At 35.6% G+C, this 24,281-nt stretch overlaps 1 protein-coding gene and 1 pseudogene across 3 annotated transcripts in view; one reads left to right on the forward strand and one right to left on the reverse strand.

Moving 5' to 3' along the window:
• The window catches only part of LRRTM4 (leucine rich repeat transmembrane neuronal 4), a 944,170-nt gene that overhangs the window by 540,553 nt on the left and 379,336 nt on the right, over positions 1 to 24,281 (reverse strand). For 2 of the 3 annotated variants that reach the window (XM_045283912.1, XM_045283911.1), the window contains one exon: positions 20,539 to 20,625. The exons of the other annotated variant lie outside the window; for it this stretch is intronic. In XM_045283912.1, the coding sequence (XP_045139847.1) occupies positions 20,539 to 20,625 (87 nt within the window). The remainder of the gene's footprint in view (positions 1 to 20,538; positions 20,626 to 24,281) is intronic. 3 annotated transcript variants of the gene reach the window in all.
• Positions 22,648 to 23,421, forward strand: LOC101641832 (annotated as a pseudogene).

Genomic DNA, 24,281 nt, shown 5'->3' on the forward strand with positions numbered 1-24,281 from the left:
AGATTATTTTCAGGGAGGTCTTATTTTCGGAGTAACGTCTTATAGTTCAGTGAGAGGCAAAACTCTAAGTAGGTCTTATGTTTTTAGGGGCATGTCTTACTTTCAGGGAAACAGGGTACCTCAGTCTGTCTGCCAACACCACTGAAATCTATGTGAATGAATTCCTCAGAATTGCATAACCTCTTTTTTTATCTTTTCAATGTCTCCCTTCCCTCCTTTCTGACTCCATCACACATACTCACAAAACTATGCAAGTTTTAATATGTATAACTGAAACATAGTAGTTTTGAGGATGACACAGGACCAGTGGTGTTTAGTTCTGATGTACACACTTTCACTATGTGTTAGAATGGATTTAGAATGAACAGAGAAACAACACAGCAACTCTATTGAATATTAACAATTTTCTTCCAAAATATGAAGTATCTCTCTCTCTCTCTCTCTCTCAACATAGGCAAATACAACTATGAAGACGGTTATCCTGCCTTGCCCATGGATTTTTGGGAAAGGGATGGTAACATCAAAATGTATGACCATTGCTTCTCTCTTATAAGATCTCTGAACAGACAAGTCATTGAAAACTTTCCAGTGATATTTGTTTTTTAAAAATAATATCCTGATGAGAAAACATTTGAGCGGTTTGAGGTACAACACACATTTAAATAATATACAAGAAGTGTAATTATTCTCATCCTTGAACTGCCTTGGGGTCATATATTCTTCAGTACTCTACCCATCTCTTTTCCTGGCTACAAATAAAATAAGAATAATTAAGAAAATACAAATTTCCACATAAATGAGAAATTGAGATGGCAGCATGTAAAAATGTAGCCCTAGTGGTATAGCTGGTTAAACTCTTGTCTGCTCATTGAAAAGCAGGCAGCTGAAACGCACTCAATCCGCTTCCATCAAGATTTACAGCCTTAGGAAACCCATTGAGCAAGTCTACGCTGTCTTATAGCATTGCTACGAACAGAACCAACAGCAGTCAGTGGTACTGGCACGTAAAGTGTCAATTATTGTTTTCATTAGGGAAAAATGTAACAGTCACTTCTTTGTTACTACAATGGTAAAACAAAATCGGATGTCTCTGTGCAAACTACATTTCAATGTATTTGGATAGTAAGCATTTTCTTGATGTCCAATTACTCTTTATGCTTCAAGTTAAGGAGCCGTGGGTGCCTGAGCTCCACGCAGAGGGATTAAAGAAACTCTTTGTTGTGGGCTCTGCATATTGCATAATAGAGTCAGCATGAAAATCATGGCGCTAGCCTAACAATTCCGTCTTTCTTACCACTTCCCACCACTTTTCTCCCATGGGAGGAAGAATAAATGATCTGAGATGACATTTTGGAGAAATACGTATTTCAAGAAATATTCCACTCAGCTACTTTGAGGGCAGGCATCAGAGTACCCTCAAATCCCCCTGTTCTGACGTTGTTTCTCTCGGGACACGTATAGTGACTGCTCCTCAAGAAGTAAATTTGGTGCAAATGATTAGTGTCCATGGCTGGTGACCGAAAATTTTCAGGTCAGAGTCCATCCAGGGACTCCTCAGAGGAAAGACCTGGATACCTATGACTGAAAAATCATGTGAGGCGACACCCAAAGACTCCTTAATGCCAATGTTGGCACATAGGGATAAGTACGTCTGTATGATTTTTTACCTAGAGGAGATCCATGCTTGTTAGAGTCTAGGGGCAGTGATGAAGACCCTCACAAGTGGATTGTCACTGTGGTTGCAACAATGGCTCAAACATAATAACAACAGAGCAGGGAACAGGGCCAGGTGGGGTTTCCTTTACTGTGTGTCAGAATTGACCCCCTGTTTCCTAGCAATAACAACAAAGCTATTGTTATCCTCTGGGCCCCAGGGTGGTGCAGTGGTTAAGTGCTCCTAACCTGCAGCTGGTGGTTCAAAAATCCACCAGCTCCTTGCATGACTGATGTGGAGTCTGCTGCCATCATATGTGCACCCTTGGTGGCCCCATGCAACATTTTTCTGGACCAACTCTTGTACGGTCATCTTGAGTAAGATTTGACTTCAAAATAGGTTCTTTAGTGTTATCATTACTTAATAAATGAAGACTCAAAAATCAGAGAAAACAGGTAGTAATTTTTACAATCACTCATCTTCCTATGGGCACCACAGTCACTATTTTTCATCTTTGCTATTGTTTTCTTGCCTATTTTCAACCTCATGATTTCAGTCAAATAGTTCTTCAGGACTTAGATCAAAATATCTTGACCTTTTTTTCCTTTGTACATTCAATTCTGTACTCCTTGAAATGTCCACAACCCATCTTTTTTTTCTATTATGACACTTAATAATTCAAATGATATCACATCTTCTTCTCTATGAAATTTTCTACAACATCAAAAGGTGCTTGCTCTTCCATCCCTACATATCCTCTGCACCTGCTAGGAAAACGTTTCCTTTAGGTACAAATTTAAGGGTTTGAATGTTAAAATTCTTCAGATGTGAAATTCTTTGGTAGCAGGATTTGTTATGTATTTCTCAAACTTTTGGCTACCATATTGTTTTATATAGAGCAAGCCCTTAATAAATGTTTGACAAATGAAAGATATATACATATATACATATAATTGCCAATTCACTTAGCACAGCATTTTCCAATTAGAAATATTAAAAGATAAGATGGGAATGAAATGCCATAATTAAATCTAATTAAAAAGTCAGAGATGTCATATAAGTAAAATAATTGCGGAGGAGGAAAATTTGTTGGCATGCAATAACTATCTGCCCAATGGTGCTTCTATTACATTTGAGTCTCAGTGCAGTGGGTCCTCCAAGTGTTTCTCAAAGAGAATGATATTGGGCAATTAAAGCTGGTATTCGGATGCAAGTTGAGGAAAGCTTGGTTCTGTCAAGCATTGCTCACCTCTGCCACCACCCTGCGAGTGCGACTAATACATTTTGCAGTTACTACCGGAGCTCTTTAAAAGAGGTTTTACCATTACATAATATGATGAAGATGGAAAGGAAAACAATGTGCAGATCTATTGCAACGGGGCAATAGGTTGATTGATTTGTGTATCAAATCTATTAGAGCCCTTAATCTCTAACACTTTTGAAATAATAAGACTAGTACAAATACTTCTAAACAATCTCTTAGCCTAATCTGTTTGATCCAAACTTATGGCTGTTTATGATACATAAATTTAATTCACAGTGAAAATGTTACCATTAAACTTATAAACTGTGTCAATCTACTAAATGAATACATGAGTGGATGGAATGGAATGCTACAGTCAGCACTATTGCCAAATTTAGGGTGGCTGAGAGAAGATATTTGATTCACACTTACATTGCACAATGTCCTTTATCTCAGAATTAGAATGACATTATTCAGCATTTTAATATGAAATTTCTAGTATAGAAAACTTTGATTGCTATCCTTCTCATTAGTGATTGGGTAATTGTTCAGTAGCTGATTTCATGGCGAGCATCCTGTGGAGGTCTGGGACACATGTAAAGTGGACAAGACACTCCCCATTGGTAAAAAAATGTAAAGGAATATGGAAAACAGTGGTTCAAGATATGTATTATTTTATTGAAGTAACAATTATTGATTTTTATTCACTTGAAGCAAAGGCAGAAGGAGAGTTGGGATCAGGAGGGGAGTTTGGAATGGGTGACCCTTACCCCCATGAACAATTGCCCCATTTGTTATGATACCAGAAAAGATGGATAATGCCAGGCTACCATGAATGGACAAATTGACCAAAGATTCCGTTGAAGAATCCTGATCAAAAGAAGGAAAATTCACAGACATTTTTTCAAGTGCTTGTGGACTCTTGATTTTCTAGAGCCATGGAACATGGCCAACCCCTAAAACTATTGCTTTTAAATAATAAATTAATGCAAAACTGAATTCTTTTTAAAACTAACAAATATTTAAATTTAGCCAGTCTGAAAAAAAACTTCCTTGAACATTATACTTTTTTAAAGAACTATCAGTTGGGATAAAATTGACTGTATGAAGTTGAAATCTTGCATATAAACCTTAGAAGGTGGGGATTTACACAGTGAGGGAGGAAGAACTCAGAGAAGAAGGGTGAGAATGACGATCGGGGTCATTCAACTGTACTTGTGGAAACTGTTGAGCTGGTGAGAATGGCAATCGAGGTCATTCAACTGTACTTGTAGAAACTGTTGAGCTGGTGTCTGCTTTGCTGTGCTTGTCCTCAACAACACAGTATGAAAACCAGAACGGGCCAATAGGTAAACAAACAAAAAATGATTACTATGTTAACGTAATTGTAGAAATGGTTAAGTGCTTTACTTGAACTTTGACCGTTCTACTCGGTCCTATGTTTCTATCAGTTGGAATGAAGTCAAGGGCAAGGAGTGTATAGCTTTTGGTTCTATCAATCAATTAAAGCTCACAGGTAGACTACCAGTTTTGTAAGTGATGTTCTATTAGAAGTAGCACCACAAGGTAAATCAATGCTTTTGTGGCTGAGATCTAGGCAGACCCTTGTTGCACTAATATATATCCAAAAATTTGAAATTAAATCACAACATAACAGAAATCAGAACATTTTACATTTTGTTGTTCATTTGTTCATATTACACCTGCAGAATATAGGTGAATCCAGATTTTGGAGAAATCACAGAAAAGAAATATCCAAACTCAGTATTATAGAAATTATAGTCTTTGAGCATTATTTTTTCTATCTAATAAGAAGTCTCTGTTATTTATAATTTGAACTGATTTTTCCCAGTTTCTTTAGATTAATTTAATTTCACTTAATTATATAGGTCTTCATAGATTCAACTTTATTGTATCAGACTGATAAAGAAACAGGAGAGGAGAGCAGAGGTATAACACTTTATTATGCTTCCAAAACATGCTCATAATCATCTTGATGGTAAAAATTTTACCTAAACTACAGAAGCAAGATTGCATATGCATCAAAGCAATGCATATAATATGATTTATTTGAATAACTATTTTTATCATTGACTATCAAGATCTTTTTGGATCATTCTCCATCATCATTTTGATTTGGGATTATTCTCTTTATATAGACTGAGACCAGAGGAAAGCTACTTAGTGGGCAATTGCTTGAACATGCTTCTCAATCAAAAGTCCATGTTCTGTCTACCAAAACATATTGCAACATATAACCATGTTGATGTTACCCCTTTTGAGTTGGCCCTCACTTTATGGTCATACCATGTGTGGTGACCGAGCAGAAGTAACCCATCTGGTTTGGTGGAATCTGCTCTTGACTGAAGCAGTTCTCCAGGCCTTTCCTCTGCAGAGTTGCCGACTGAGGCTAACGCCTAACCATTAGGTTCCCAGCAGTTCACACACCATTTTTATCACCCAAGTTACTAAAATCACTTGACAGGCTAATTAACTCAATTCTTATTTTTTAATAGGACAAAAAAAAAAAAAAAGGATTCCTGTCCTGATTATCAGTATAGATTGCTCTCGATACTGATTAACGTCTCATCCCAGGGCTGTCTTCTAAGACCGCTAAGCTTGCCAATGCACCATCTATGGCTTTGAAAGGTCTCTGAACTCTGTCTTTGCCAGATCACCAGCACTCCAGTCAGAAATGCAGAGGGTGGATGGCTCTATATTTAATAACTGAATGGTCTTGGAGGAAAAATATATCTAGGCCCTTACCTTGAGGAGCTGCTAATCTTATTCCATTGATAGCCAAGTATACCAGTGAAATTGGGTTAAAGCTCAACTACCACAGAATCACATCTTTGCTCATTTTGACTAAATGTAACTAAATGACTCCGCAGGACCATGTAAACGGGGTGTGTAGGACCACATGAAGGGATTAGTCAAGTTTAGAATTCTGCCAGGTTTAAAATGAGCCATCACAGGAATAGGAAGTGGAAAGGAGGGTTCTCATTGCCGTAACAAAATAAGAGTCAGGAGTGGAGTGTATACTATGGTTCGCAATACTCCTGTGATCTGAACCTCCTTGCACCGGGAGGCAGAGCACTGTGAACCATAGGTGGAGCCGAGATGGAACCGCAGCAGACACAGTAGAATCAAGTGTCAGAGCGCAAGATAAGGTGGCAGTGGAATTACCAGCCCATTGATCCAGGAAAACTAAGTGCCTTCAGCAGGGGATTCGCCTTCAGAGTGTGATAGCTCTGTGGACTTAATTGGGGGAGTTATGTTTGCTGCCTAAGAGAGCTACACTGAGTTCAAATTGATGGTTAGGGCACAATGGAGTGCCCCTTGAACATCCATCATTAGTGCTAAAAGAGCTCTGTAGCACATCTCTAAGTAGGGCAGAGGCCAAGGACTCAGGTGGCTGAAAGATCCAGTACCAGAGAGAGGCACAATTACTGGCCTGGCCAAGAGGAGGCACTCTTGATGGAAGTGTACTCAGCTATTTGGATCTTGAATTACAACCTGTCAACTTTTCTAATAAACTTCCTAAACATGAGGATTGTCTGTGTGCTCTGTGTAGCCATTGCAACAGATAATAGAATGTATCAGAGAATTGGAGAGAGCCTTGTCATAATTGATAAAGACAGAGGGTGGCAGCAAGTCTGACCTATGTCTTACAGGAATAATCCTTGAGTTGATGTTGAGTTGGATCCTTCTTCTGCTTTTTGAAGTCATAGGAGGTCACACATGCCCATATCATTTTCATAGCTTTACCACACGTTCAGTCTATTATGTTTCTTTTCTCTGAAGACTGTGCCTCCAGTCAAACATCTCTAAAAGAGTCTTCTTCTTAGAACCTGTATATTATGACTCAATCTATGCTGGTGTTGTCACCATAGACATTTGTATTTTTTTATTCCTAATTCTAAAGCAAACAAAAGCTGTGAATCATTTGGTTTTATCACTGAATTTCATAAAAACATCATTTTTCTGTAAATATTGTTCTGCATTTTCTTTGTCATTTAATCATTTTTTAAGACGTATAGTTGGATAAGATTTATATTATTTTTACTTCTTCAAAACGCTGACCTGGTGACTTTTTACAGTTTAGTTCCTGAAACTCTGAACTGCTTACTATCTGTGCTGCCAGATTGTGTTCAGATATTTGTTTCCAATGAAGAAATGTGTCCTACTCAATTGAAGGCTATGCCATTTTGAGGCTTCTTCTATCCTGACTTCTTACAAATTACACACAACTGTAGTGACTATCGTTATAGAATGTCACATCTTAGATACAACATGTCCCAGATTTCCTCCAATATCTCCAGTCATATATTTAATGAGATGATAATGCAGATACTAGAAGGTTTAGAGTTACAAAAAGTAAACCATATGTACCAAGTAATCAGACAATTTTCAATATCAGCAGCTAAAATGAGGCCAGGGACTAACTGTGGAGATTATCAATTGCATGTATCTCAGTTCAGGCTGAAGCTAAATAAAACTAAAGCAAGTTGATTAGAACCAAAGTAAGACCTTGAGTATAGCCCAACTGAATTTTGAGAATATCTTCAAGTACAAGTTTGACATATCACATATTTATGACAGAAGATCTACTGAACTATCAGAAGACATCAAGAACATCATAGAAGAAGAAAGCATAGTTCATCAAAAAGACAGGAAAAAAAGATTAAGTGGTTGTCAGGTGAGTCTGAAAATTCATTTTAATCATTTAATAGCTAAGGCAAATGGAAGAAAAGATGAAGCAAAAGAGCTGAACAGAAAATTTCAAAGGGCAGCTGGAGACATTAAAGTAAAATATTATAATTAATATTCACGGGGCTGAGTTAGAAAACCAAAAAAGGGACAATTTGCTCAGTTATCTTAATCTGAAATAGCTCAAGAGAAAAAACCAAGCCTTGAGTTGCATAATTGAAAGATTCTATGGGCAAATCATGAAGGATGCAAAGAACATCAAAAGAAAAGAGAAAAAATATACGGTCACTGTACTAAAAAGAACTAGTTGGCATTCAACCATTTCAAGAGACAGCCAGTGACAAGAACCACTGGTACTCAAGAAAGAAGTCCACTTTACACTGAAGACCTTAGCTGGAATCAAGGCTCCGGAAATTGATGGAATACTAATTGAAATGTTTCAACAAACTCTTGAAACACTGGAATCTCTCACTTGTCTATGCTAGGAAATTTGGAAGAGAGATTACTTGGCCAACTGACTAGAAAAGATTCCTATAAGTACCCATTTCAAAGAAAGGTGACCCAATATGATGCTCAGATGATAGGTCACTATCTTTAACATCAAATGCAAGTAAAATTTTGTAGAAACTCGTTCAACAACAGTTGAGGCAGTGTATTCACAGGGAACTGCCTGAGGTTCAGGGCAGATTCACAAGAGGATATGGAATAAAGATGATCATTACTGAGCTGAGATAAATCTTGGCTGAAAGCAGAATATGCCAAAATGTTGTTTTCTTGTGTGTTAACTCTACCAATGCATTCAATTATGTGAATCATAAAAAACTCTGGATAGCCTTGAGAAAAATTATAATTCCAGAACACTCCATTACACTCATGTGGAACTTATGTTTGGATCAAGTAGTAGTTGTGTGACCAGAAGAAGGAAATGCAGCATGATTTAAAATGAGAAAAGATGTGTGCTAAGGTTGTATTCTGTCACCATACTTTTTAAACTTTATTCTCAGCAAGTAATCCCTGAAGCTGGACTATACGAGGGTAAACATTCATCCAGATTGGAGGAAAACTTATTAGCAAATTGTGATGTGTAGATGACACAACTTTGCTTGCTAAAAGTGAGGAAGATTTGAAGGTACTGATGATGATGACCAAGGATTGTAGCCTTGAGTGTAGATTATAAATCAATGTAAATAAAACAAAAATCTTCACGACTGAACCAATAAACAAGATCTTGATAAATGGAGAAAAGATAGAAGTTGTCAAATATTTCATCTTGCTTGGACCTGGAAGTAGCATTCAAGAGGCCAAATAATAATTACTTTGTGTAAATCTGCTGCATCAGATCTTTACAGTGTGTTGAAAAGCAAGGATTTTACTTTGAGGACTAAGGGGGTTGTTATTCAAATCATGGTATGTTCAATCACCTCACACTTGTGTGAAAAATCAAGTTAAATGAGGAAGGCTGAAGAAGAATCTCTGCATTTCCTTTATGGTCTTGAAAGTACCATCAACCGCCCAAACAACGAACAAATCTGTCTTGGGAGCAGCACAGAGAGAATACTCCTTAAAACCCAAGATGATGAGATTTCATCTCACATACTTTGAACATGTCATTAGGAGAGACTTGTCCCTGGAAAAGGACATCATGCTTGGTAAAATAGAGGGCCAGCCAAAAAAGAGGAAGACCTTGGATAAGATAGATTGATGATGTGCCTGAAAAGATGAGCGTAAACATGACAATTGTAAGGATGGTGAAGGACTTGGAAGTGTTTCCTTCTTGTGTGTCATCAGAGCTCACTTGATGGCATCTAAGACTAACGTCTACAGATCAGAGAGCATACCATCTCATGGCTGTGCTAACGTTTCCTAGACATTTAGCTACAGCTGCAGTAGAATGGGGGCTTGGGGGTATGGGCCTCCTTTTGGTCCCTTGACTATGCTAGTAGCACCTTCATTCGTTCAGATGTCAGGCCCGAAGCATGGTGCAATTCTTGCACTCTGCTTTTCAACTGAATTCTAAAGTTTTCATATTTTAATTTCTCTATTATATATTGAGTAGACTTTCCTATGTTTAGTAACAGAATTTATATTTCAAACTTCCCTTCTATATTATTTACTTTATGGCAATAACATCATCCTATTATTGCAGAAATAGCAAACTGCTAACAAGTGCAGAAGGAGTCTTGGTAGGGTAATGGCGTTTGTGCTGGGCTACTAACCACAAGGTTCACAGGCAATCCCACCAGCTGTGCTGAGGGAGAAGAGGAGGGTCTCTACTATACGTCAGATGCCACCAGATTGAGGGGAGAGAGAGAAACCGAAGGGGGCAGTTCTAGCCTGTTCTATATAGTCACTATAGGTCAGAATCAACTTGATGACCATACTTTTTGTTTATTTGTTTCTTTCTTTGTTTTAATAAGTGTAGTTGGCCAGCTCAAATGCAGACCTGCTTGAGAGTAATCCCAACAATTAAAATATATCCACATTCAAACATCAAAATAACAATTATTTTATTAAAGTTATGTGAATTGTGTGAACCAATATCCTTTTACTACACATAAAATAATGCATGTAATGCATTTTTAATAATCTAAAGAACTTCTATTAATAACTTGACAATATTTTCTCATGAATGTTCAAATAAGAAGGATACCTATTACAGGTTATTATAAAAAAGAGACTTTTAAAGAAAGTTCAGTGATTTCATCTTCAGTAGCTTTTAATTAAAATGCTTTTATCTCCTATGAGTTTTGATGATATTCCAACAGACTTCAAGATTTTTTATTATTATATAATTGAGTCAAGGACAGCAACAATCTAATTTGCATTTTACAGCAATAATGACTTGAAGTTCAATGTGTGAAATTTGAACTTTGATTCACTTCTTCCTTATTTATTAAGTCCTAATTACATCTAAAAATTCATTTCATTCCTATTTGCTCCATCACCCCATATTACTTTCTGGTTATTGTGTCTAATTTACCAATCAATCATTCAGTTTGTTATAATTTTATAATTGTGAATCTTTTTATAAATTCATTTTTATGATGGTTGACTATGCATTTTTTTTATGTTAGATTGTCCAGAGCAGAGCTTTTTATTGTAAAGGAAGAATTTATCATATCTCTACTCTTTCATTCAACTATCCATTAATTGATCTATTCATCCATTCACCAACCCATCCAGACATGTATCCATACTTTGATTCAAAATATTAAATTTTCCTATCATGCCCTTACATGCTCTAGTGGCTCTATTGGGTAAGCATTAGACTGGTAACATCATGGTTGGTCGTTCAAAACCACAAGTTGCTCCACAGGAGAGAGCTGAGGGTTGTGGTACAGAGTAACTTTGAGTCAGAATTGACTTAATGGCAATGGATTGGTTGTTACTTAATGTATAGCAGGCATACATAAACTAGTTTGAGGCAGATGCTCAGACCAGTTGATGGAAGGCTGGCAACAGCAAGTTCTATCTTAGTTTGTGTATTAAATTTAATTGACATGATTAAGTAAATAAAATTATATTAAATTCTTACTAAATTACAGGAGAAAGCAACTCCTAGCAATATTTTTTATTTGTTTGTTAGTTTAAAATGATAATTTAAAAAATATAAACTCTTTAACAAAAATAATAATGTAAAATAATATTAGTTTAAATTTAGTAATATTAGTTCAAATTTATGATTAAGAAATTAAACTACCAAGACTTTCTAAAAAAAAAAACCTGTTCTATGACTTCTGAATAGTAAGATAAATCATACATAAAATGAGTCTAATATAATAATAATAACAATATATATGAAATCTTATAAAATACTACCAAATCTATAATCTAATGAATATTAATATGTTACTAAATTTATCATTAGAAGAAAATAAATAAAACATATAAATACAATCCCCAAATTATTTTAAAAACAAAATATCCTATACTCAGTAGAAGGCAACATAAAAATTGAGATCAATTTTAAACATGGGAAATCAATATATGTGATAAAAATAGATGTGTTCAAGAGACATGGAAGTGTTCAATTCTTTTTACAACTTTCTGAAGGGAAAAACCATTAATATCAATGGAATTTCAAAAAACTTTCAATATATAAACACTAAGTATATTTTAAGAAATATTAGTGACTTCAAAATGTTTATGGAAAAGGAAATTAACAAGTGATGGCTGTGATAGTTATATAATCTGGTGTCAATTTGAGGATTAAGAGTGTATGAGTGGAGTCTAGCATGTCAATCGGGGGATATAACCAATGAGGTCTCTGTTTGGGCATGGCTTCTCCTGAAGATTCTGGGAATTCCTGTATTTCCTCCTTAGAGGCAGTAGACACTATCTCTCTCTGGGCTCACTCCCAGTGAGACATCCCTGTGGAGAAGACACTTGGAGAGAGGCTGATGGAACCAGACCTCGGAAGCCGAACAAGCCACGTGCAAACCCCTGCCAGGAATGAGATGCTTACAGTGCCACTGGATGCACAAGACTTCCCACCCACTGGCCTGTGATCTTCCTGCATTCAGTGTGATTGCATGTTTTGTGAGTCTGAAGAGGACTTCAGAGATTGGTATTGAGCACATGAGCTAATATCGAATTTATGGACTTGATCTGGACTGGACTGGGATATTGTCTCAATATTCAATTGCTCTTGTATATAAAGCTCTTTTTATACACATATGTGTATAGGTATGAATTCATTTTCCTAGTCTACCCAGACTAACACAATGTCATTTTTATACATTCTCTTTAGACTTGTATCCAGTGGTTAATCACTCAGCTGCTTACCTAAAAGTCATTGATTTGATTTCACCAGGCCCTCAATGAGATAAAGATGTGGCAATCCCCTTCTGTAAACATTCACAAATTTGGCAAACCCTGTGAGTTTGAAATTAACTATAGCATTGGTTTTGTTGTCATATAATTTTAAAATTGTATATGTATACATATTTTAGAATACTCATACACAGAAAGATACAGCCGGTGGCAGAGTTCGATTGCTAACCACAAACCAGCAGGTCAAAACCACCAGACATTATGCAGAGGAAAATGAAATTTTCCACTCCCATAAAGGTGCACAGTCTTGGGGATCCACAGAGACAATTCGATTCTATTTCATAGCTGTGTATGAGTTGCAATGGGCTTCAATGACAAGGAGTTTGGTTAGATTTACCTATAGATGTACCTACATATGCTAGAGGTTTGAAAATGTCTATGAAATGGGCAATTTGCTTGAAAAAATGTAATTTGTCTAAGTTTACCCAAGAAGCGTGGAAAACCAAAATAAGTAAATCATGCTGGATATTTACTAAAACATTTCTAGAAAACGGTTTCAATGTGTATGTATTTATTTATATGGAGGTAAACATACTCATAAAAATCTATTTCTGACCCAGAGAATTGCAATTATAATTTTGGGACCATGAGGGATGGTTCCTTCCTTAATCTTTACAGGACAAATAATGCAAATCAAGACCTTTGTCCTTTAAGTTAAAATACTCACAGATAAAACTAAATATATGCCATTGAGAAATAGGACATGGAATGCTTCATACTTAACAGATAATATTTCATAACAGCAAAATTCAAATATATGTTTAAAATGCAAATTATACATAACTTAACTATCATAGACAATTTAATTTTTATAGGTTTTTATTGTTGGTGGACCCAGATACTTTTAAGGGCTATAAAATTATTTAAAATGTATATTTATATGAGTTTATACACATGTATGAAATTATATTACTTAGATATAGAATATTAAACATACAGTATTTAAAAATAGTAAATATATTCTGAAAAAAATTTAAGTATCTTCATATATACATGGAAAATAAAATAGGAAAATATTGAAGTTTTTCAAGAACTTTTGAAGCCCCTCATTTGTGTGTGGGTATTTATCTATGAATGTATTCATACATATATATTCATACTTTCATGTAAATATAGCTCACATATATTCTGTGATATTCAGGTCGTTATATCCCTTTTCAGAAAAAATTCCTAGTTCAGTTATGTGATTCAGTATTTCAATGGAGATATTTATATTAATTGTCATGTTAAATTAGGGAAACTTTCTTGTGACAATGAAGTTTATGGGTGTTTTCTAATTCCAGCTTAGCTCATTGTTATGTTACAGCAAATATTTACATTCTAAGAAAGCTACTTTATTTCTTCAGTTATAATGCTGACTCATACCAGAGTAATATAAAATAACAGCACTTGTTCCATTAATCAAATTCACTGTCCTTATGAAATTTAGAAAAATTACTTTCTCTAACAGTAAAAATAGATTATTTTAATCTACTCTTAAAGAGAAATAGCCAAACTTAGTTCTTTTTGGATCTTTCATAAATTGTGCCAAAAAGCTATAGATAGAAAAGTGTAAAATAAATTTAAATTTATTTTAAGACAACAATTTTCTTCCACTGTCTTCCAAACCACATATATAAACTTAACGGATTTTCCAGAATATAGACAACACTAGCATTGTATATCCAAGCATGGTTTTCATTCCAATTTGATGTGTGCTTCACAATCTGTGTCTTTGGTCTGATCCAGGAATTTGAACTTTACCCAAGACTGTCATTGTCTTGCCCCATCTCCACAACGATGGCTGCTTGAATCATGGCTGCAGGCACTGTGCCCAGTGGGGAGTTATCTCTTTTGTCACTCACCCCCCTTTTTACTAAGTAAGGTGTTTTCGTTTGTTTGTCTTTCCCCAGAGTGTCGTCCCTTTTCATAATGTCTCCAAAGTGTGATGGGGTCACAGGCTCCAGGACTGCAGGTCAGTAGTTTGAAGCCACCAGCGGCTCTGCCGAAGAAAAGCCAGACTGGTGCTCAGTTCACAGTCACAGTCAGAAACGAATGGGTCAGTTGCACCCTGTCCTGGAGGGTCTCTGAGTCAGCGTCAACTGGTGGTACTGAGTTCCATTGTTTTTGTCTCGGAAAGTGTTAGACAAAATCTCATCATCTTTGCCTCTCCTCTAAATAACATTTTGACAGTTCTATTTCCAGGGTTACTTTTATTCTTCTGATAGCCTATATATATTCATTATTTTTTGTCAACACCATCGTTCACATACATCATTAGTAGAATTATACACATTATAGAAACATGGCAAAAGAAATGGTTTCCTTTCTTTTTCATCCAAATTCTATTTAGTGCTTCCCTACTCCCATTATTGTCTGTCCCATAAATCACTAGTTAGATACATGAACATTTATTTAAAGTTACAAATTTTATCTTTGAAATTTTCATTTTTAATATTTTGATAAGATAAAGATATACTTACATTAAAAAATCCATCAATTTACCAGAATGAAATTGGTGTCCTGTCTTACTCTTCTTACTAATAGAATTACACACACATGGATATATTTCTCTCTATATATGTATATGTGTAAATATTTTAAAAGTATATATATGTATATATATATAAACATGAACACACGTATATACACAAGAAAGTAGAAACTGTCAATAATTCTGGGCTGTGATTATGGAAGGATCTATGGTACCCATGTTCAGTAAAATACAATATTTATAAAGTTAAATAATTTCTCTTTTTTATAAGTGCTTCTATTGCTCACAGCTGCACTATAGCTAAAAGTAATGTGTTTTTTCTGACACCAATCACAGTGCACTCCACTCACTTTCTAGTTGGTGAAAGACAAAGCTTACAGCTAGGTTTTCTTGCATCTATAGTTAAAAGCCTAAGAATATTAACCACCTCTGAATACTTGAAGCAGTTACATTTAGCCATTTTTAAGAATGTCACTTATTGTTATAATGAAGAACACAAATAGAAATTTTCATGATTCATATTGATGGAGGCTTCTTACAAAAGATATGTTTAAAATATTAGAGCCTATAGAGGCAGCAAGTAGAATAGGGCTTCAGAGGTGGTGGGTGGTGGGATGAAGGGGAGATGACATCAAGGAGTCTTTGTAAAAGAGTAATGTTTGGAAACTGATTTTGGTAGTGAACTGCACAAATCTGATGGATGTGATTGGACTATGGAATGATATTAAATCCCAATTAATAAAAGAGTTGTATGTGTAACAAATAAACGTGACTGTGATAAGGAAAAATATCAGACTGCTGGACATTCCATGATGAAAACATATTTTGGTATATCATTAATTTTTAAAGAAGTGTTAGCGATGTAATTTCCGTTATATCCAATTTTTTTGTTTACTTGCTGTTTATTTGTCTGTGTGTTTCAGATTATGAAAAGTAAGCATGTTGTATTTTAAAGGAAATTATACTGTAAGGGAGGAGTGACATGTTCTTCCTACTTATTTGGGTTCCAAGGGTGTGAGAATTCAAACATATAGGATTGATTTGAAATGTACTTAGTAAATCATTAACATTAATAACAGTTATATATGTTTGCCTGACTGATGCATACAAATGTACAACAGAATATTTCTGAAGAGGTGACTTAGGAAAAATAATTTTAGATATTTTTGTGAATAAACACAAATGTATGCACACTTTTAATGTCCTTTAATGAAAGCATGTAAGAAAACGTATCATGTACTACCAAGGACTACATCTAAATCTAAGAAAATGTTTTTTGAAAATTTACTGCCATGCATGTTAGATTAGAGCAGCTGTCATAAAAACAATGCTAACTTATGATCTTTAAGTTATTATGAAGATAAAGGTACACTGTCATAAAATCATGGACCTGCAAGATAACAAATTATAAAATATAAACAATAACCACATAATATAATTATGCAAAATAAATTTTAATTTTAAAGTAGGTTGGGTGACCATATGATTTATTATCTGAAGAAGACATTAAAAATCTACTAAGTATGCACTGCAGGTATTTTTAATTACGAGAAATCTCCAGGATGTATAGTCACTGTGAAGATAGAAAATAACTTCATAGAATAGCTGACATCTTAAACAGATCTTGAAGAATTAATCCATATAGGCGAAAGTCCATATGTGTATACAAATCATTAATCTTCTGAGACAGGAAAACATCAACCCTTTACTTTATACCACTTAGATACTGCCATTTTAATCCAAGTATACTCAAAGTGTTTCACATTTATTAATATATTTGTAACCATACTTTTACAGTTCTTTAGATGTTGTTATATACAGAAAGTATTCATAATTTACAGGGCTATATATTATTTAATTGCGAGACCAAATTGGCATAAATTATGTGGAAAAGGACCCTAGGCATAGAAATAACTATGTAAGAAGTGTGAACATGTGTAACAGGTGGAAATAAAATTTGAGAGTAGCTGAAAGACAAATTGATATTTGATCATTTTAAATTGTGTCTAAGAGCTATGAAATTCTACTTAAATCTAGGAATATACACAATATAAGTAACAAAATATGAGAAAATATTTTTAAAGAATTATTGGAGTGGTTGGGAAGCTCTGGGAATAAATGTAGACTATGAATTTCTTTATTTTTACTTTCAATATATTTGAACATTGTTTTTCATACTCCATGTCTCAAGAGGTCCTGGTGGAGTAGTGTGATAAACACTGAGCTGCTAAGCACAAGTAGTGGTTTCAACCACTGCCAGCCATTCCTTGCAAGAAAAAGTAGTCTTCCTAAACATGGAGAGATTTCCATTCTTGGAATCGCACAGGGGAACATCAACTCTGTTCTAGAGGGTTACTATGAGTCAGGCTTGCCTTAATAGTAGTGAATAACTGGGATGTGTATCTGAATTTCTTTATTTTGGATTCATGGGATCAGTTTTTTTGGTGCAGTTGACATTCTTTTGCTTTCAATAAGGTTGCCTATTATAAATTAAGATAATTTAAATTCTAGGTCCTGAAAGAGTGTTCCAGGAACATTGCATTGTAAGCATGTTCCAGGAAAATTAATCAAATTATAATGTTGAGGTTACATAAGAAAAAGGAAAATAAGGCAGATATACTGAATACTCCTTATATTATAAATACACAAAGGAAATTATGAGTGGTGAAATTCATTGGTATTTTCATTACTTAAAAATGAAACATCAATTACTACATTTCAATATACAGATTTTTAGAATTTCTGAAATTTAAGGAAAATATGTCTTAGAACATTCTATTCAAATATATTAATATAACTTTATGATGATGTCATTGTTGAAAAATGAAGATCAATCTATTGTACTCTTAAACTACTGCTGTGTAAATCTTTATACAAGAAATGGCATATTGAAACAGTAAGTAAATTGGAAGGAAGCATTAAAACAGTGAGACACATTATTACAGTCTTGCTGTGCTCTTCCTATGAAGTTTTGATAAATTAACTCAGCTGAGTTCGGCGTTAGTTATTCTGACTGCTGAGGTCCTCCTGAGGCACGCCTCCGATGTTGTCCCTGTTTATATAACATATCATATGACACCACAGCCATTGAGTGAATTCTGACTCCTGGTGACTTTGTAGTGCAAGAAACAACTATCTTTGTTCATTTCTGAGACCTCACCTTTCTCCCTTTGAGGGACTGGTAGTTTCGAACTATTGACCGCTTGATTAGCAGCCCACTGGGTAACCACTATGCCACAGGACTCTTCTATCATTATGATAAAGATTTATAAATATTAACTATCTTTATTATATTTTTGAGACGCTTTATACCTTGAGAGGCAAGAATTCAGTTCTCTTTCTTTGAATTTATTCATCAACCAAAGGAGACATGGTATTGACAAATATTTTTATTTATGATGTTCTTTCTTTTTTCCATCTTTAGAGAAAAAAGAAATGCATACACAGTTTTAAGTTAATGGAAAGGAAGGTTAATTTGTTAGGTTAAATTATATAAAAGTACAATAAAACTCTCACCACCTGTGTAATTTGAAACAACAAATATTTAATTTTCCTATTGAAACTTGTGCATTGAGAATTGCTTTGCGCACTTCCACCAGTTGAATGGCGAACTGCCCAGCTCACCGTGAAGAGCCAGAGGTTTGGCCTTCCTTGGATGGGGTTGGCGGGTGGGAGAGAAGATCTGGATATGTGGGGGAAGTGCTAGCAGTTCCACATTAGTTGTCATTATTGTGTTTATGTCTCCTAGTCTCAGATCACAGTAAATAAATCTGAGATAACCATTTAGTGGCCATCAAAAAGATGGTTAAAATTAAGTCCAGAAGTACTTTAACCAAACTAATTTGACATTTATTTTTAGAATTATACAGCTATAAAAATTAGCAGATTGAATTTATTTTGTTTCAGTCACTGGAATGCTCCAAGGAGTTGCAAGGTCTCCATTCAGCTAATTATCTACTGTCATTGAATTGATTCTGACTCATAACATAAGGGTTTTTGAGGCTGTACATCTCCAGGGAAGCAGATAGTCTCACCTTTCTTCCAAGGTTCAGATGGTGGGTTTGAACCTCAGCATTGCAGTTAGCAGGGTACACTCTAACACTTACCCAACAGAGCCACCAGGCTCCTTATCATGCATCTATACTATTTCCAAGTGATCTCCCTTGTCAGAACCTTCTAATTCTAACATGCAGGCAAACATAGGTCACATTTACTTCTTTCCCACAATGAATTTTCTGCAAATACTTTACTCAATTCCCTCCATAAATTCAACTTGTTGTGTAATATACTATTTTAAAAAATAATGTTACTCATGACCACTATCACCCCCAGACTGTAAATGCTGTACATGAGCTTCAGGTTTCGTATTTTTTGAACCAACCACACAGTGATTATTCCTTCTTATTTTCTGGCATCCTAAGTTTCATTAATATATCCATCTTTATTTTTGACACTTTGAATTTTCAATCAAAACCCACCCTCATTTTATTCTGATATTACCTTTTGGGTGATATTTTACTATTATTAAGTAATCCATATAGAAATAGTAAATAAATTATCTTATAAGACTATGTAATTAGAAATCAGAAACTTGAGTATTAATAACAATAGCAATATTTAGAAAACCTTACAGCACGCGGGGCATACTGGGTCATAAAATTTTACAATATTTAACTTACTCAACCCCCAAACAACAATTCATTGAGGAGTATACTGTCATTAAGTTCACTAAAGACACAAGGGAATTAAGAATACAAAGAAAGAGTGATTTGCCCATGATTGAATGGTTAATAAGTGATAGCAATATTGCCAGAAATTAAACTAGCCTTGCTGAGAGCCTGTGTTTCTAACCACTAGGTAGGTTGCCTTTTATTGGTGAATTATACCTTTGCTTAACTTTCAACTTCAAGCTAGTTATTCTCCCTGTATTGTTTTACTCTCTCTCCTACCATTCTGTTAAATAGGAAGGAAGGAAGGAAGGAAGGAAGGAAGGGAGAGAGAGGTGGGGGAGGGAGGGAAGAAAGGAGGAAGGAGGGAAGGAAGGATGGATGGAAAAATAGGAAAATATGGACTTTAAATGACTCCTGAACTCCATTTTTCACTTCATGAGGTTTTGAGTCAGGTTGTGGAAATGGTTTTAAATGACAAACCATTAGATATAAGAAACTTTTTTACCTATTACCTCTACTCAGATTTAATTGACAAAAGTGACACAATTTCACCTGTAATGTCTTATGTTGCCATGGTATTATACTTTGAAGTCAAGGACCAATTATAGCATGCTGCTCAATAAGATTAGTTCACTTATTATAATTAATAGTAAGCACAAATCAGTTGTCAGAATGCTGTGCTCAAGTTAAATTGAAATGTCACATTTTTTTTTAATTAAGACCAAAATGGGAAGCAAAGGTATTTGACACAACTACTAATAAGCACATATATCTTTTTAAAGTTTCAGCAATTCCGTTATCTCCAAGAGACATTTAAATGTAGGGTCACAATCCCATAGTTAAACATGCATGACAATTTCTAGGTTAAGCACAGTTAAGCAGGTTTTTTAAGGACCTCACAAACAGGATTGAAGCATACACTTCTTATAGAAGTCAAGATATTTCCCAAACTTACTTGGCCAGGAATCCCTGTTTCTTTCATGAAGCATCTTGTGGGATTAATGGTCCCTGAAACATCCATTAGGAAAGGCTGATTTTGGAGCTAAGGGAAAATGAAATAATTTTTTTTTAACTTTTTAACATTCTGGATTAGGTGAAAGTTTACAGAGCAGTTTTACATTCAATAATTCATACACATTTTATGTCAGTGCATTGATTGCAGTCCACTTAATATACTACCACTTTCTCCATTTCTTCCCTCTGTTCTACCCCATCTTTTTCCCAAACACATGGGTAAATGCTAACCTTTTTACCTTCAATGGTTGGGAGGGAGGCAGTCCACCTTCAGAGCTGAAGGGTAAATACCGTAGTCTGAGGGTCTCATCATTCTCTGTCTGACTTGTCAATCTGTCTCTTTCATGATTTTGAGTTCAGTTTTACATCCCCCCCCCCCATGCTATTCAGCACCTTCTAATAGAACACTTGGTAGGGTAGATAGGCATTTTTAGTTGCCTGGTCAGAGTTGTGGAGACAGATGTTTGTTTGATCCATTAGTTTATTGGATAAATTGTTTCCATATGTCTTTAGATTTGTACCTCTCCTTTCTTCTAATTGAATAGAGACCAACAGTTATTTACACCTTCGATGGCCATGCATGAGCTTTTCAGACCCCAGAGATTACTCACCAAAGCATGATACAGAACATTGTTTATGAACTCTATTATGCCAATCTACCTTAGTATCTCTTAGACAATGGTCTGACTACCCTAGGGATCAGGTATTTGGCTACATAAAATAAGTTTTCATAACTTTGTCCCCCTTGTACGTTCCATAGACATTATTTATAGATAAGATAAATACACATATACAAATAATCATATATGTATATATATATGTATATATGATTATTACATATACAGTTTGATTGTCCAAACATGTCCAATCATCTACTCATAGATGACCACTATTGCTATTTATTTTAAATGTGTCAGAAACTTGAAAAAAACAATTACATCTTAGCTTATCTACTAAACAATATATTGGCAATGCAAGCCCACCAGGCACTTCATGAGACAAAGGTATGATTTTCTGCACTGTAAAAATGCACAGCTTTTGAAACTCCTTTGTCCTGTGGGATGAAATTGACTCCATATCAATGGATTTATTCATTTGTTTATTTTCTTCTTTTCTTAATATAACTTTCCGATCGAAGGTATAATTTATCTTTGACCTATTATAATACATTAGTTGATACATTTTTAAAATTGAACGCTGAATAAAACAATTTTATAATATTTTTATGAAAAAATGAATATTCAAAATATACAACTCGCTTAATAGGTGCAGTGATATTCTCAGAATATATACGAGTGGGACTTAATTAGAATCACATTTTCTTGAGTAAAAAATTTCAGTGAAATATAATCTTTACTCATTTTTTTCCAAAGCTATAATTCACTGCTACAAAGGCCAGCTGTTTTAATTCTTAGTGGATTCTTAGAATGCAGAATGAGAAGTTTGAAATAATTTCATCTGTCACCTGTTCCCAGAAAAACTGACATAATTTAATATGATGACTGCTGTCCTTTACCTCTTTAAACCAGTTAAAGAACTGGATTGAATTCTATTTATAACTTTCCACTTATACAATATGAGTTTGATATTAGACTGCTTGCCAGAACTGCCATCCCATCTTACTAACTACCCAAAATCGTCTTTGTGAATTAAATTAAAAACCAATGGCAAATGCCCTTATTTTCTGTCTGCCAAGACAAGTGTAAAAAGCATAGACCTCATCGCACCCTAGAGCAACAAAACAATTGACTTTTTAAAATAAAAATAACATGAAGAGGGCTATTCTTTATATTACCTTGACTTAGAAAGAAGTTCTATTTTTGCAGTGGGTTAACCGTAATGTGTTAGGCCGGATTGACTAGCGAAACAAATTCAGTGATACTCATATAAGTGTGAGAGGGCTTTACATCTAAGAGTAATTGTATATTAAGAGAACGTCCTGCCCTTTCCTGTCGCCGGCCGCTTGGAGTTGGCTCGCGGGTCTCTGTGCGAGGACTGAGTGGTTCTTCGCGCCCCAGAGACTGTGTCTGGTGGCTTTGCTGCTGTCACCATGCCACAAACTGAACATATCGAGTTACATTGTAAACGCTCTGGGTATCATTTGGATTACCAGGAGAGAAAGAAGGAAAGTTGAGAGGCTTATGGACGTTCAAAGAAGGCAAAAAAGATGATTGGTCTGAAGGCCAAGCTCTACCACAAGTAGCGTCATGCTGAGAAAACACAAATGAGAAAGACTATCAAGATGCGTGAAAAGAGAAACACCAAACAAAAGAATGATGAGAAGGCTCCACAAGGCGCAGGGCCTGCCTCTCTGCTGGACAGGGACGGACATTCTGGAGCGAAAGTGCTTTCCAATAGGATCAAAGAAAAACGAAAAGAGAAAGCGGGGAAATGGGAAGTCCTTCTGCCCAAAGTCCGTGCCCAGTAAGAAACTGAAGTCCTAAAAGTTATTTGAACAGGAAAGAGGAAGAAGGCCTGCAAAAGGATGCTTACTAAAGTTTGCTTTGTTGGGGATGGCGTTACATGGAAACCACCGAAATATGAATGATTCATCAGACCAATGGGCTTACGTTTCTAGAAGGCACCTGTTACGCACCCTGAACTTAAAGCCACCTCTTGCTTACCAATGCTTGGTGTAAAGAAGAACCCTTCGTCCCCTCTGTACGCAATGTTGGGTGTTATTACCAAAGGAACTGTCATTGAAGTGAATGTCAGCAAGCTGGGCCTGGTGACACAAGGAGGCAAGGTGATTTGGGGAAAATATGCCCAGGTTACCAACAATCCTGAAAACGATGGGTGCATAAACACGGTCCTGCTGGTTTGATGGCACTTTATACAAGGAACCCCCTTTATTTGTGAGGATGACAAATGAATCAGAAAAGCCACCATAATTAGCCTGTGCTTCTGAGTCCTACCCAACGGTTTACATGTCTGACGTCAGCAGGAGAACTATTTATAAAGAAAAGCAAAACATTACAATGGCCCCGTTGTAAAAAAAAAAAAAAATTGAAAAAAGGACATCCTAGCCCAGCGCAGATCAAGTCCATAAACCCACTATGGGCTACAGTAAACCCAATACCAATCCCTCTTTGGACTCATGCAGCCCTGAGTAATCACATAAGGAAATCACAGGCTGGTGGCAGAAAGGTCTTATGGAGCCGATGGCAGTGGAAGCATCTCAGCGCTGGGGCTGGTCTCCAAGGGCTTCCTCCAGCTCTCAGAGTGTGGCTCAGCTTGGCGTGTAAACAGGAAAGTGAAGCACAGACAGAGAGCTCTTTCAGGTCTCAGCAAGTATCCTTGGGGTTGTAAACAGGAAGAAAAAGGCAGAGAGAGAGAGAGGAAGTAACCAGGATCCTCATGAGAAGTCCATGCCTACAAGGAGACATCAACAATCTGTGACATGATTGACAGGCGAGGCTCCACCCCTTTACTCTTCACACCCTCAAATTGAAATGAGACTATGTAACTACCACAGACCACCCTTTGCCAACTTGACACTTTTACACAACTCTTTAGCCTTCATAGTTTTTAAATTGAACAATATTGAAATCATATTTGACCTATATATTAGTCTGGGTACTTTGGAGAAACAGATCCACGGCGACTCACGTATAAGAGAGAGTTTTATGTAAAGAAAAGGTGCATCACGAAAACATCCCAACCCAATGCTGCCCAAGCCCACAA

The sequence above is a fragment of the Echinops telfairi genome, unplaced genomic scaffold (genome assembly GCF_000313985.2).
Source record: "Echinops telfairi isolate 266 unplaced genomic scaffold, ASM31398v2 ScPeMD7_7467;HRSCAF=8505_1, whole genome shotgun sequence".
In the NCBI taxonomy this organism is placed as follows: domain Eukaryota; kingdom Metazoa; phylum Chordata; class Mammalia; order Afrosoricida; family Tenrecidae; genus Echinops; species Echinops telfairi.